At 37.1% G+C, this 13204-nt stretch overlaps 1 protein-coding gene across 1 annotated transcript in view; it reads right to left on the bottom strand.

The window, feature by feature from the left end:
* Nucleotides 1-13204, bottom strand: part of IRF4 (interferon regulatory factor 4) — a 38153-nt gene that overhangs the window by 11470 nt on the left and 13479 nt on the right. The window contains exons 3-5 of the mRNA XM_075212989.1: nucleotides 9564-9750; nucleotides 7873-7967; nucleotides 5883-6024 (exon numbers count right to left, since the gene is read on the bottom strand). Of these exons, the coding sequence (XP_075069090.1) occupies nucleotides 5883-6024; nucleotides 7873-7967; nucleotides 9564-9750 (424 nt within the window). The remainder of the gene's footprint in view (nucleotides 1-5882; nucleotides 6025-7872; nucleotides 7968-9563; nucleotides 9751-13204) is intronic.

Below are 13204 nucleotides of genomic sequence, written 5' to 3' on the forward strand. Positions count from 1 at the left end.
TGTAGCACAAGATACTGCAGAATGTGTGAACTTGGTAATATTGCAGTACCAATGGACTTATACTGCTGGATTGGTTTTGCAAATTTGGTTATAATTATTATATATTTTTTTTTTTTTTTTTATTTTTATTTTAATTTTTTTTATAACTTTTTTTTTATTTTTTAAAAACTTGGGAATATTGGGGAAATAACTATGCCCTTAGAAGCACAGAGCACAGGACACAGCACAACTGGACTGAACAGGACACAGCACAGGACCCAGCAGCACTACTGAACTCAGCAGGACAGAGCAAAGGACACAGCACCACTGGACTGATACTGAAGAATGTGTGAACTTGGTAATATTGCAGTACCAATGGGCTTATACTGCTGGATTGGTTTTGCAAATTTTGTTGTAATTAAAAAAAAATTAAATTAGTTTTTGGTATTTTTTTTAAATAACTTTTTTTTATCTTTTTAAACACAGGGGAATATTGGGGAAATAACTATGCCCTTAGAAGCACAGAGCACAGGACACAGCACCACTGGACTGAACAGGACACAGCACAGGACCCAGCAGCACCACTGACCTCAGAAGGACAGAGCACAGGACACAGCACAGCACAGCACAGCACTGAACTGAGCAGCACGAGATATAGCAGGACAGAGGACCACCTAACACACCCTCCCTCTACCCTGATCAATGCCCGAGTGAAGATGGCGGCGACTAGCGGGGAATTTATAGGAACCGAGTATCGCGAGATCCGACAATGGGATTATGAGTCAGAGCCTCAGTTTCAGATTTGAATTTGGCGCCAATACCCGGATCTGTCTCGGATCCGACTCGGATCGGCAACGTTCGGATGGGCTCGGATTTCATAAATCCAAGTGCGCTCATCTCTATTTTAAATACTACTCATAAAAATATTAACTTATAGAACACAGGTAATATTAGTAAATGGTAACATGTTCTTTTGTTTAGCGTAGTTGGTCCATTTGCAAAAATAGGGACAATTCCAGAGCCAAATTTCCAGAGACAAATCAAATATCTATTTACAGAATTGTTCTTGAACATCATTCATAACTAACTGTATCCTCAACTGATATTTTGCACTCTCATCCTTACTAACATTCCAACTGGCCACTTAACACTTCTGCTGGCATTGCACGTGGGCACAACCTCCTTGGCAATCTTTCTGATACAAATTAATGTAAAAAGCAGCTTCAGGCACAAACATCACAAAGAACTAACATTGCACAAGTAAACAATGGGAAACATAAATTCAAAAACCTTATATAGACATTTTGGGAGCCAGTAGAAGATTTACCTGTACGTACAGTAATAGACCTATATCTCAGCATAATGCCTACTAAGGTAGGAGTACAAAGATGGAGTACTGGAAGCTATGCACTAATGCCACAAAGTCTCACCTTTTCAGTTGAATGCAAACGAACAAAATAACCATACAAGTTCTATTCTACTGCCTCCTCCTAACCTCATTATCTCAATGTTCTATTGCCCAAGCTCCAGCATATTCTGGCATAAAAGTAAACTATTTTAACATTTTAATCTATTACAATGTGATAACCTGATGCAGCTGTCACAGACTGTGGATCCACCATGCTGCTAGCTGCTATCTCAACTTCTTGGCCTATTTATGAACCTCTGGAGAGGTTTATATCATGGTAAATCCCATGAAAACAGCATCTGATATCTGCTGGGGTCCCAGCATTTTCTATCGCAGATGCAGTCCCCATAGATGTCCACGGGGACTGCAAAAATACCTTATTTATCAACTTCTGAAATTCGGAGCTTGACCCCGACGGCCAACGCTATCTAACCTATGAATAGAAGATCACAGTAGAGGGATCTTCGGATCCCTCCAAAGCAGGCTTCATGCTCCTCCCCTCTATCCTGTGGCAAATTGTGCAAAGAACAGGTCAGAACCCGTAAGTACAGTAGGTGATTTTGATTAATTTACTATATACGTTTCGTCGGGACAGGCTTCTATTGCCTGAACAATTTTTATGAATTGGCACGTTAAATCATTTCTTATCACTGCGATAAGAAATTATAAGGTAATTCATGTAATTAAGACCCCCTACTGTCTAATGGAATCATCACCATCTTGTGGGACAAACTCATAAGCTGCAGCCCAGAGTTCTGTTCCCCTACATATCAGCCAAACACAGTATGAACAAAATGACTTGGGGCTAGACACAATCATGGTCAGAGACATATAAGGGTTTGGGATGGACAGCACAGGTAAGAGGTCAGAAAATATTTAGGGTTACTGGTAGCCAGGCCAGTTTTAATTACACAATGAAATGCAACCAGCAATGATGAACATGTTATACACATCAATGCCTAGGGCTACTATGTGATAAATGTTTGCAGGATAGGCACATTTTTCCCACTAGATTTTGTTTTATAAGAGCTTTATTGTAAGCAGTTAAGTTACCTTAGTACAAGAGTGAAGTGTAACAAGTGCCTACTATATCACATCCTTAGAACAAGTGGATTTTTATAATAAAAAGATTGATTTGATATCTATAACCAACAGAAAATTGATCCTATACAGAGAAGAGGAGAAGTACACACAGGGATAGGTAAACAGTGCCTCACATGCCAATTCAACTGCCTGGGTACAAAGAGCTCCAAGGGATATATTTACTAAACTGTGGGTTTGAAAAAGTGGAGATGTTGCCTATAGCAACCAATCAGATTCTATCTATCATTCATTTAGTACATTCTACAAAATGACAGCTAGAATCTGATTGGTTGCTATAGGCAACATCTCCACCTTTTTCAAAAACGCAGTTTAGTAAATATACCCCCAAGGATGTAACCTCACACCAACGGTGGCACATCATTGTTTACATAAATTGTCTTATATAAGGAAGGCCTGAATTAATGATGCTTATTTAAAAGATGGGACAGAGCCAGATGTGTGGTCTTTAATGTAAGTTTCCTGATTGGAACTATGTCGTAAAAGCATGATGGAGATACAGAAACAGCATTCAGTTCTACAAATTATGTAGCTCTTTAAGAGAACTGAATATGATTAAGCAGACATTAGCCATTAGAGTCTAAGGTTGTCCCATATTATTGTATTTGGACTTGTTCTGCATGGATGTGTTGGCATGCAGCACACACTAGAGTACATCTATAAATTGAGCAGCTTATTATAAACAATGGTGACCCACATTTTACAGCCAGCAATGACCAGTATATTATTACCTGACAATGACCAGGATATAACACTCAGTGATTATCAGCATATTATATATATGTCTGATTGGTCAGCATTTTATACTCAATAATAATCTGCATAATAGACCCATCAATAACCAGCTTAACATCAGTAACCAATTTATAACATAACCAGTATGTTATACTCTTGAATGACCATCATATTATATTCAACAATAAAGAGCAGCAAGTTATACCAAGCAATGACCAGCATATTACACTATGTGACAACTAGCATATTATACTCAGCATCAGACAGCATGTTATACTATGTGACAACTAGCATATTATACTCAGCATCAGACAGCATGTTATACTATGTGACAACTAGCATATTATACTCAGCATCAGACAGCATGTTATACTATGTGACAACTAGCACATTATACTCAGCATCAGACAGCATGTTACACTATGTGACAACTAGCATATTATACTCAGCATCAGACAGCATGTTATACTATGCGACAACTAGCACATTATACTCAGCATTAGACAGCATGTTACACTATGTGACAACTAGCATATTATACTCAGCATCAGACAGCATGTTACACTATGTGACAACTAGCACATTATACTCAGCATTAGACAGCATGTTACACTATGTGACAACTACCATATTATACTCAGCATCAGACAGCATGTTACCCTATGTGACAACTAGCATATTATACTCAGCATTAGACAGCATGTTACACTATGTGACAACTAGCATATTGTACTCAGCATTAGACAGCATGTTACACTGTTATACCTAAATAGAATGATTTAGGGGAAATGTCAGAATTAATGAAGATTAATTGCTTACTGTAAAGTTTTGAGAAGCAATTATTAATAACGTGAAATTATGTGAAAATATACAAAGAGAATGCATCTCCTTTTTTATTTATTTTTCACTTTGTTTTCTTATGTTTGTATATTTTACCCAAAAGCTTTTAACACAATCTCTAATGAAGGAATAGACAGCTAGCCAACCAACCATAGGGCAACCACAACTACTGGCAAGTTTCTATTTTAATCAGCCAAAAGATTGTTACGCACTACAGAGATGTTACAAAGTATTCACTGATTTTAAGATGATCTTTTAATCTATTTCCATTTTATAGCACACAAGGTTACATGATATACAAGAATGTGAATATTTATGAATAACACTGAAATATCTAGTTAGTGATTTAGTATATTGGTTTAAAACATACATTATAAAGTGTTACACACCAACATATTATGTGGTATGTTTATATATTGTTTGTTGTGATAAATTTATTTATTTGTATTCTAAGTACTAATCATGGCGTTAGGTTTCACTAGAAACTATGATGTTACTGCTTGGGAAATCAGTTGTTTTCCATTGAAATGAAAGAGTTACTATTGGTTGGTTGCTACTTGCATAAAACATACACATTAGCAGGTTCCTATGTATATACCTCTGATGAACTCGTTAGTGAGAAACGTGTTAGGTAGTCTTTAATACACTCATATGACTATTATTCATTTTAATTCAGATATATGTTTACCACTTGGATCTATATAACACTGATTGTACTGACTTCATATTTTTTTTTAAAACTGGACTGTGAATAAAGGAGTATTGCTTCTTATTTGATAGACCTGTTTTTGGACAAAGATTTGTTTAGAAAGGAAACGTGAGAGTATATTTATACTCCAGATCCTGTATGTTGAATGTCTATGTTTCTGTGTTTAGGGCATACTTGTCAACTCTCCCGGAATGTCTGTGAGACTCCCGCATTTTGCGTGAGTCTCACGGACTCCCGGGAGAGTGCGGGAATCGCCTTATTTTGGCCCCACCCCGTGATGAAATGACGCAAAACGCGCCATTTTTGGAGCCTTGCCCCCTGCACATCCACCTTCCTCAGCAGGCTCCCGGATCATACTTGCCATAAGTTGGCAAGTATGGTTTAGGGGCTTATTTCCAAGACTGTCGTAAATTGTTTATTAAACTCTTATCAGCATTATCATTGAATGACAATCCCCTGATTTCATGTTAGTCCACAAATATATTTTAAACATTGTGTATAAATCGGACTATCCCTTTTCAGTAAGCTATGCACTGTTTTTTAAAACCGATAGTTGGATATTTTGAACAATTAAGTCATATGAATATTGTAACACTGTGTGTTACAATGTGTTTTTATATTGTGGTGGTTGGAACTAATTATATGTGTTAATTATATTGTTGAATCAAATACATACAATGTTTTTGTCACTTAGAGTGTATCATATGCTAATATATTACGTTCTGATCAAGCGGATAGTGATTTATTTATTCATTTGCAAATATTTATATTTGCTTTAATTATTGTTGTTATTGTTGACCTCACCTATAATTTACTGTGTACATATTCAGCTCTTGTATCCTTGTTCATATCACTAATTGATTTCTTCTATGTCAACCTTAGATCCTCAGGTTGCAGTCACAAGAGGGGATCACTGTCATCAAGCACGGTGTACTGTATACAGTATGAGGTGTTCAATTCAGGTTACTCATTCAAAATATGTAATTTCGAGATCTACACTGAGGGAACCAGCAACTTCTAGTGAACTGTTATTAACAAGTGGTTCTGCTTCAATTGATTTGCTCTGATCAACATAAGCAAAGAAGAAATAAGTAGAAGTGAAGCGCTTACTGTTATCACAGGAAGTGTTTTGCCATAGGTGACTGCGTGCTGCAAAGGGGACACTTGCACACTGGTAAGGAAGCTCAGGATGTGGTTGTTCTGGTGCATAGTCTCTCCAGCTCCTTTCATGAGACACCATAAAGTGAGGCACCTGTAAGAGGGGAAGATGCAACATTTAGTATTCTCTGCACACAGCACATGAGCTAGGCTGTAGCAGGAGCTGTTATACTGATCTACTGTTGTGGATGCGAAATTGTGAACAATTGGAGAAATATGTAACCATAGAAACAGAAACTGGTCACTCCAAGGGTTCTCTTTTCCAAGGGAGAAAGGAACAAAATATTGGTTGTAAAATAGCTGCAAAATTACTCGATATTCTGAAAACATTTCCAAATCCAGTTTACCATGGTACAAAAATAGTAATAGAATGGTGTAAAAATGGTGTATTTGTATACAATAAGGACCTGGAGTATATTTACCACCAAACTAACTTCCAGAGAACCTTACTGATATTTGTAAGCACCACTGAGATTCTTTTATTGTCTGAACAAAATTAGCAAATTAAAGGAGCAAATCCAAGCATATCATAGTATGTAACACAATTTATTACACTGGCCTTCCTGGCACATTGAAACAAGATGCAAATGCAATATAGCATGATATGCATTTTTTTTATTTGCTTTCAAATATTTGTAACGTTCCTTTATACTTAGCGTTGTCAGTGAGATGCACTCATTATGGGGTTATCGCAGAGTATTGCCTGCAGAGGGGGATTCAGGACCTATTGGTGGGATTAGAGGATTTAAATAAAGCCCAGCCAATCCCACTGTGAGCTTGAATGCATAGAGTGAAATTTGATCTAGCTGATGGTCTGAACTATTTATCCTTTACTGAGGCCCAATAAGATAAGAGGAGAGTGAGCAATGTCCAATTCAAATCCAAATTCAAGTTCAATGAGAGAGGTTTGTAGGTAGCGGACCAGAGGGCTGCTATGTGGAGAGCTGGAAACAGTGCTAATATCGAGAGATAAATTAGGCAGAGTACCAAGAGACAATGGACACTGGAGAATCAATTGGAGTTGCACAGACATTTAGTGCATTTCTGAGTATGCTTGGAACTGCCTAACCTCTTACTTTGAGTACAGTCTTGGTGACAAGAACTCAATTCCATGAACAGAGCATGGGGACTCATAACGTGTGTAACATTTCCAGATCATCATCATCAGTTACTTATATAGCGCCACTAATTCCGCAGCACTGTACAGAGAACTCATTCACACCCATTGGAGCTTACAGTCTAAATTCCCTAATATAGACACACACTCACACACAGACATAGACAGGCAGGGAGACAGACAGACAGACAGAGACTAGGGTCAATTTTGATATCAGCCAATTAACCTACCAGTATGTTTTTGGAGTGTGGGAGGAAACCGGAGCACCCGGAGGAAACCCACGCAAACACAGGGAGAACATACAAATTCCACACAGATAAGGCCATGGTCGGGAATCAAACTCATGACCCCAGTGCTGCGAGGCAGAAGTGCTAACCACTAGGCCACTGTGCTGCCCAGATAGTGTAAGGAGACAAGGGAAAGGTATTGCTTGAATATTGGCATTGCTTACAGCATTCAGATGTGGTGAAGCTTGGAAAAATACAACACAGTATGCTATGATGCGTAGAAGCTTTGAGGCCAGTTAATGAATGCACTCCTAACACTCTGTTCTGGCAAGGTCAAAGGTCATGTCCATGATTTACCTGTTTTACAATGTCTGCATCAACAAGCCTGGGGTCCATTATTTCCCAAGGAGCCTATTGTATTTTTGTCAATCATTTTCAGCCATTGGTCTGCTTGAATCACAGTGGTAAGCAAAACTACACATTGCCCTTTGCACTAACACATTCATTAATGTCACAATATGTATTCATAAGTTAATCATCATGATGGGTTTTATAGGCTAAATGTTTTTTTTATTTCACACCTCGTTGTGCAATGTACCTGAGAATGTGGCTGTAAAGAAGTGTAAGCTTGAGGTACAGCAAACGGATGGTTCACAATTAGCTGGGTGTCTTCTGAGCCAAGCTGCTTTATTCCTGTAAGATTTCATAGATAACAATTGTATTAACAAAGCACTATAGAATAACATCTGTAGACCACTTTTAGTCCTCTTACACACAAGCAAGTGCAGAAACAATCTATGAAGAAGGAAAGTAAAAACATATATCCTATTTATTTTAGGTAGATTTCATCCCCCTATTAGATGGCAATACTTATTGTAAGCAGCTCTCATAATGAGAATGAATCAGAACAGGCAAAAACATGAAAATATCTTCAGTGCTGCCATCTAATGATACATTGACCTTTTGGGTTAAGTTATGAAAGCAAAAGCAGCACCAAGTGAATTGTGTTCATGCCCAGAACTGAAACGCTATGCATGTAGTTATAAATGTAAGGAAATTCCCTTTCACATAATACAGATGGAACCCCTGTTACAATGATAACGATTAACACATTTGTCATGATTTGTATTAGATCATTCATCTTATTATTTTTGGATTTGCAAACACCTATTGTGAATCAAGTTGAATATGTGCCTGGGTGGCTAAATTGTATTCTAAAATACTAATGGCCAACTTCAAACATCTTATGTAGGCCTACATCACAGCTTGCTATGATACAAGGACTGGAATAACCTGGAACCACCCTCCACTGTACTGTAGAAGATTTTTACAGACCTGATTAGGGATACATAGATCCTGTAAGAGGAATCATAATCTATAGGGGTACCTTTTTGGCATGTATGGAAAATGTTACTTTTTCTTGGTAATGTTTCAATGTGTAAATGTAAGTCTATTTTATAAATTATCACAAAGCATACAATGGTGTTTCCTTATTCACTTCCTTTTATTTATTTATTCTTTTTATTATGTTGCTCTGGTTTCCACGAACTAATGATATCAGAAGCGCCAGTATTTGGTTGTTTAAAACATGCCACACTTTAGCTGTCTTTGAGCTATATTTACTAAACTGAGGGTTTGAAAAAGTGGAGATGTGGCCTATAGCAACCAATCAGATTCTAGTTATCTAGTTATCATTTATTTAGTACAATCTACCAACCGACAGCTCTGATTGGTTGCTATAGGCAACATCCCCACTTTTGAAACCCGCAGTTTAGTAAATATAGCCCATGGTGTTTCAATAGAAATTGAATCAGACATTAAATTGCCTGTATTTCAGAATGTGACTATATTTGGTTAGAACGGGGAGCCTAATCAAACTTGCGCTTCAGATTGATTTCCATCAAGAATTTTGTCATTTATTGCTGAAAGGCTAAATAATAGCTAGACCATTATTGGTGTTTGTGTATTGATTTTAATTGAGGCTCTAACAGAAGACTTATAATAAGAGGCAGGAAGCAACAAGAGGATGACAATAATATGGGTCTGACTGCTGGTAACTGAGTAGAATTTGATGAACTTGTTATAACTATGGCTACTCTTGGTAAAAACACAACACAGATATATGTCATAATAGTAACAAATATTCAGCCTATAACCCTTAAAACATTTCCCATTTCTTCCATGGTTTGCTGAGACTGCTATTAATAAAATCATCATTGCAATCAGACAGTGTTGTCTTTGCGATGACCAAGTATGAAAGAGGAACATATAGGAAGAAGGATGTCCTACCTTTCTTTAAACCCTCTGGAACGATTTTGTACACCTTATATGGGTCTGATATATCCAGCTGACTCCTCTCAACTAGTTCTTCAAAGTCGTTACTCTTGTTGAGAGCACAGCGCAGTCTTGTCTTCCACGTGGGAGGGTCTGGCTTGTCAAAGCCTTCTCTGTATTTGCCTTTAAAAAGTGCCCAAGCCTGTGTAGTATGATAAATATGCACTGTGATCTCAGAAGTCACTTTCTAATATAAAGACACAGATGATACGACACTAAGGGGCATATTCAATTGTTCCGAATCCCCGCAGCGTTAAAACTATTACCGTTATTACGGTAATAGTAAGCTGGATTTCAGCGGATTTCAGTTTGTGGCTCAGGGAGCTGCGAGCTGAAATCCAGCGAGAAAACTACCGTAATAACGGTATTTACGCGCACTATTACAGTAATAAGGGTAATAGTTTTAAGGTTTCCGCCAACAATTGAATATGCCCCTAAGACAGCAATCATTACGGAGCAATAACAATACAACTGTTTAGTGAAATAGTTGCAATTATTTGTTGAATATGATAGAATTGCTAATGTGTCAAATCAGTATTTGGAGCAGTAGACTAAAGTGTTACTCAAAAACAAACCATAAAAAAATTCATGTTCACAGATTGGTCTTGAAACCATACACAAGAAAATTTAAACTTTTATCTTTATTCATTTTTAAATACACAGGTAGAAGAAGCCAAACAAAGAGTCAGAAGAGTAGAAGTGCAGGGAAGGGAGATGAAGTGTAGAGGAGTCAGCAACCACTTTGCACATTATAGTGCTTTATCAGGAACATAAAAAAGCGCTTTAGAAGACAAAATAGCTGCTGAAGTCCCTTTGTACTTCCATTTCATTCTCCTGAACATTGGCTCTTTAATGTCATATCTGTCTGTTACACGTCTGTTTTATGGAACCAGCATTCCATAAAACAAACTCTCTATTAATAATCTTGATAAACCACTATTTTACTTAAAATGGCGGATCATGTCTCTCTACAACCTTCCTTCTCCACTTTATCTCTTTACTGTAACACATAATCTTTTTAATATGTTTAGTTGCCTTTGATGAAGGCCAAAGCACCTGCTATAATCATTCTTCATCTGCCCCTGATTGGCTTGCACCCAATTTTTAAGTGGGCGGTGATTTTAGAACCTGTATCCAATCATATCACCTGAATGTTCACAGCAGTGGGAGATAAGTGTACTTATGTTGCGGGAAGCGGAGAACTCTCCACTTGCGTTATATGAGGCCAGGGCTACCTGAAACATGGATACTGTTATAATGTGAGGAGGGGGGTGGAGGCAAGAGGGAAGCCACAGACTGACAGAGATAATAGGAGGAGTATAAAATAGTGATGTGAGAATACTGTCCAACTAATGTGTGAAGTCTATTGTTAAAAATCCCTCTCTATGAAGGTAAGTTCATGCATATAACTTTTTATAGAACCAGTGTTTAAAGTGAATAAAGTTACATATATTAATTTTTGCTTGTATGGTGTCCATGTAATTATGTTTGCTGTATAATTATACAGCTGCATCTTAAGTTATTGTACAGCTTGTAGAATCTGTGTACAAGTGGCAATATATGGTCCTGGTTGGTGTAAGGTCGTGATGGGATTAGTGCACTAAATTAAACTAACAATGAATAGGTTTATATTTCCTTGTGGCTGGAAGTGTACTGGATAAATAAGGACTGAATAGTTTCATGCAGTGCGGAACTAGTGGGTAATGATTAATCACCTAGAAACTGACAGAAGGTTAAACTAATTCATATAATAAATACATATATGTCTGTGGTATCTCTAATCCTGACCCAAATTTCCTCTCCCTGCCTTAGTCTCTACTCTCTCTTCTACTTTTTACTTCTCTACCCCAAACCACCAACTCAGTTACTATATAAATTATGACACTTATTTTTGTTATGAAATATTGAACCCCAATATATATTGGATAACGTACCCACTGATGTGTATTACCATGTAGCAAACCTTCAATTAACATTTTACATATCACATGCAAATGACAATTTAAGGTTTGCAACATCTGTATACAGTTATTAGAAGTCATTGACAAGATCCCTGACATTATAAAGTACAAGGTCACAGGTCCATCACATATTATAATCACATTTATCACATATTATAATCAGAGGACTGATGCCCAATTTAGGATATTTTTTACCAAATTCCAAGGCATCATTTTGCTGACTAAATTGTAATTTCAATAAGCTTTCTGGTCCCTAATTTGAATTGAATAAATTGGACAATAATTAGCCATCTGCACATACTTTTTTTCACAAAAACTTCTCCATATGTAGATATTTTCCATGTTAGAAGAAAATGTTAATCAAAATTAATCTAAACTATTGTAATCTACTGAAAATTGCCTCATGTTTTTTTACGCATTATACTTGAAATTTAGTTTTTTTTTTATACTTTCCCAGAATTTACACCAAATTTTCCTGGTTCCTTGAGATGCGTAAAATGGGAATTTAGCAGTCTATTACAGATAAAAATTCCATTGGTCGTTATAGAATTTTGACTATGATTAGTGATGACACTGGACCCACAAAAAGAACAGTTCTTTGTCAAACAGGTTGAAAACGGCCAAACTGCACATCAATAGCCGGTGTATACTATGGAAAAGTTATGTTTACTTATAAAATGGTCTACCGAATGGCGATATATTTCTGCTCTTGTCTGTACGGTATCCTGGGTTAATGACTTAGTGCTTTTTTGTAAGAAAAAAGGTGGCGGAACTCACATCACATAATCAGTCACTGTACACACACCCACACACGTCAGTTGTGTAAGGCAGTAAGCACTAAGCGCGTGCCCACACAACCAATCACAAGCTGAGGAGTGCCACAAGCCGAGCAGTGCCATCACAAGTATGCATGCATTGGACTCGACATACAAGCATCCAGCATGCACCGTTTTAATGATTTTGCCGCCGACCTGCTACGTTCAACAGGGCGATTCTAGTCCACGTGGACCAAACATCAAATGTTCAAAGGTTACTTTTAAAACTTCGAAAATCCATCGAAAAAAGATGCTGGAACTCAGTTCTGTGAGTTCTATGACAAAAAAAAGCAATGGACTTAGACGTGTAAATAAACTGCATTATTAGAAGTAATCTATTGCAGATTTTTGTTATTCCATTAAAATATTTCAGACTTAACATGCTATTTTAACTTGCTACAGCATCATTTCCCAGACACTGAATAACCTCTTGTAAATGTTTCAATGTTTGATATGTCTGTCTGCAAAGTCATTCTCAGTATTATGTTATAGTGCTAAAAATGATGCTTTCATACCCTTACAAATGAAGGGTTATTTATCATGTATTTCTTCAGTAAAGGTGGGTTTCAAGTGGCAAGAGACACAGCTCACAGGAAGAAACACCACATTCTAGTCTCTCCTGTATCTGATAAATGAGCTGAATATTCCAATATAAAGCCTCATGCTTATACTACCTAGAAAAGGAGACAACTGCTGGTAAATGAGTCACTAAAAAGTTCTCATTATAAGGACAATCGGTGCTAAATCAGTAAGTGTGGGAGGTGGAAAGAAAATAAGGTTTCTTTTTTTGTTTTACAATAAAGATATATTACGTGTTTTA

This window comes from Mixophyes fleayi, chromosome 5, assembly GCF_038048845.1.
Source record: "Mixophyes fleayi isolate aMixFle1 chromosome 5, aMixFle1.hap1, whole genome shotgun sequence".
In the NCBI taxonomy this organism is placed as follows: Eukaryota; Metazoa; Chordata; class Amphibia; order Anura; family Limnodynastidae; genus Mixophyes; species Mixophyes fleayi.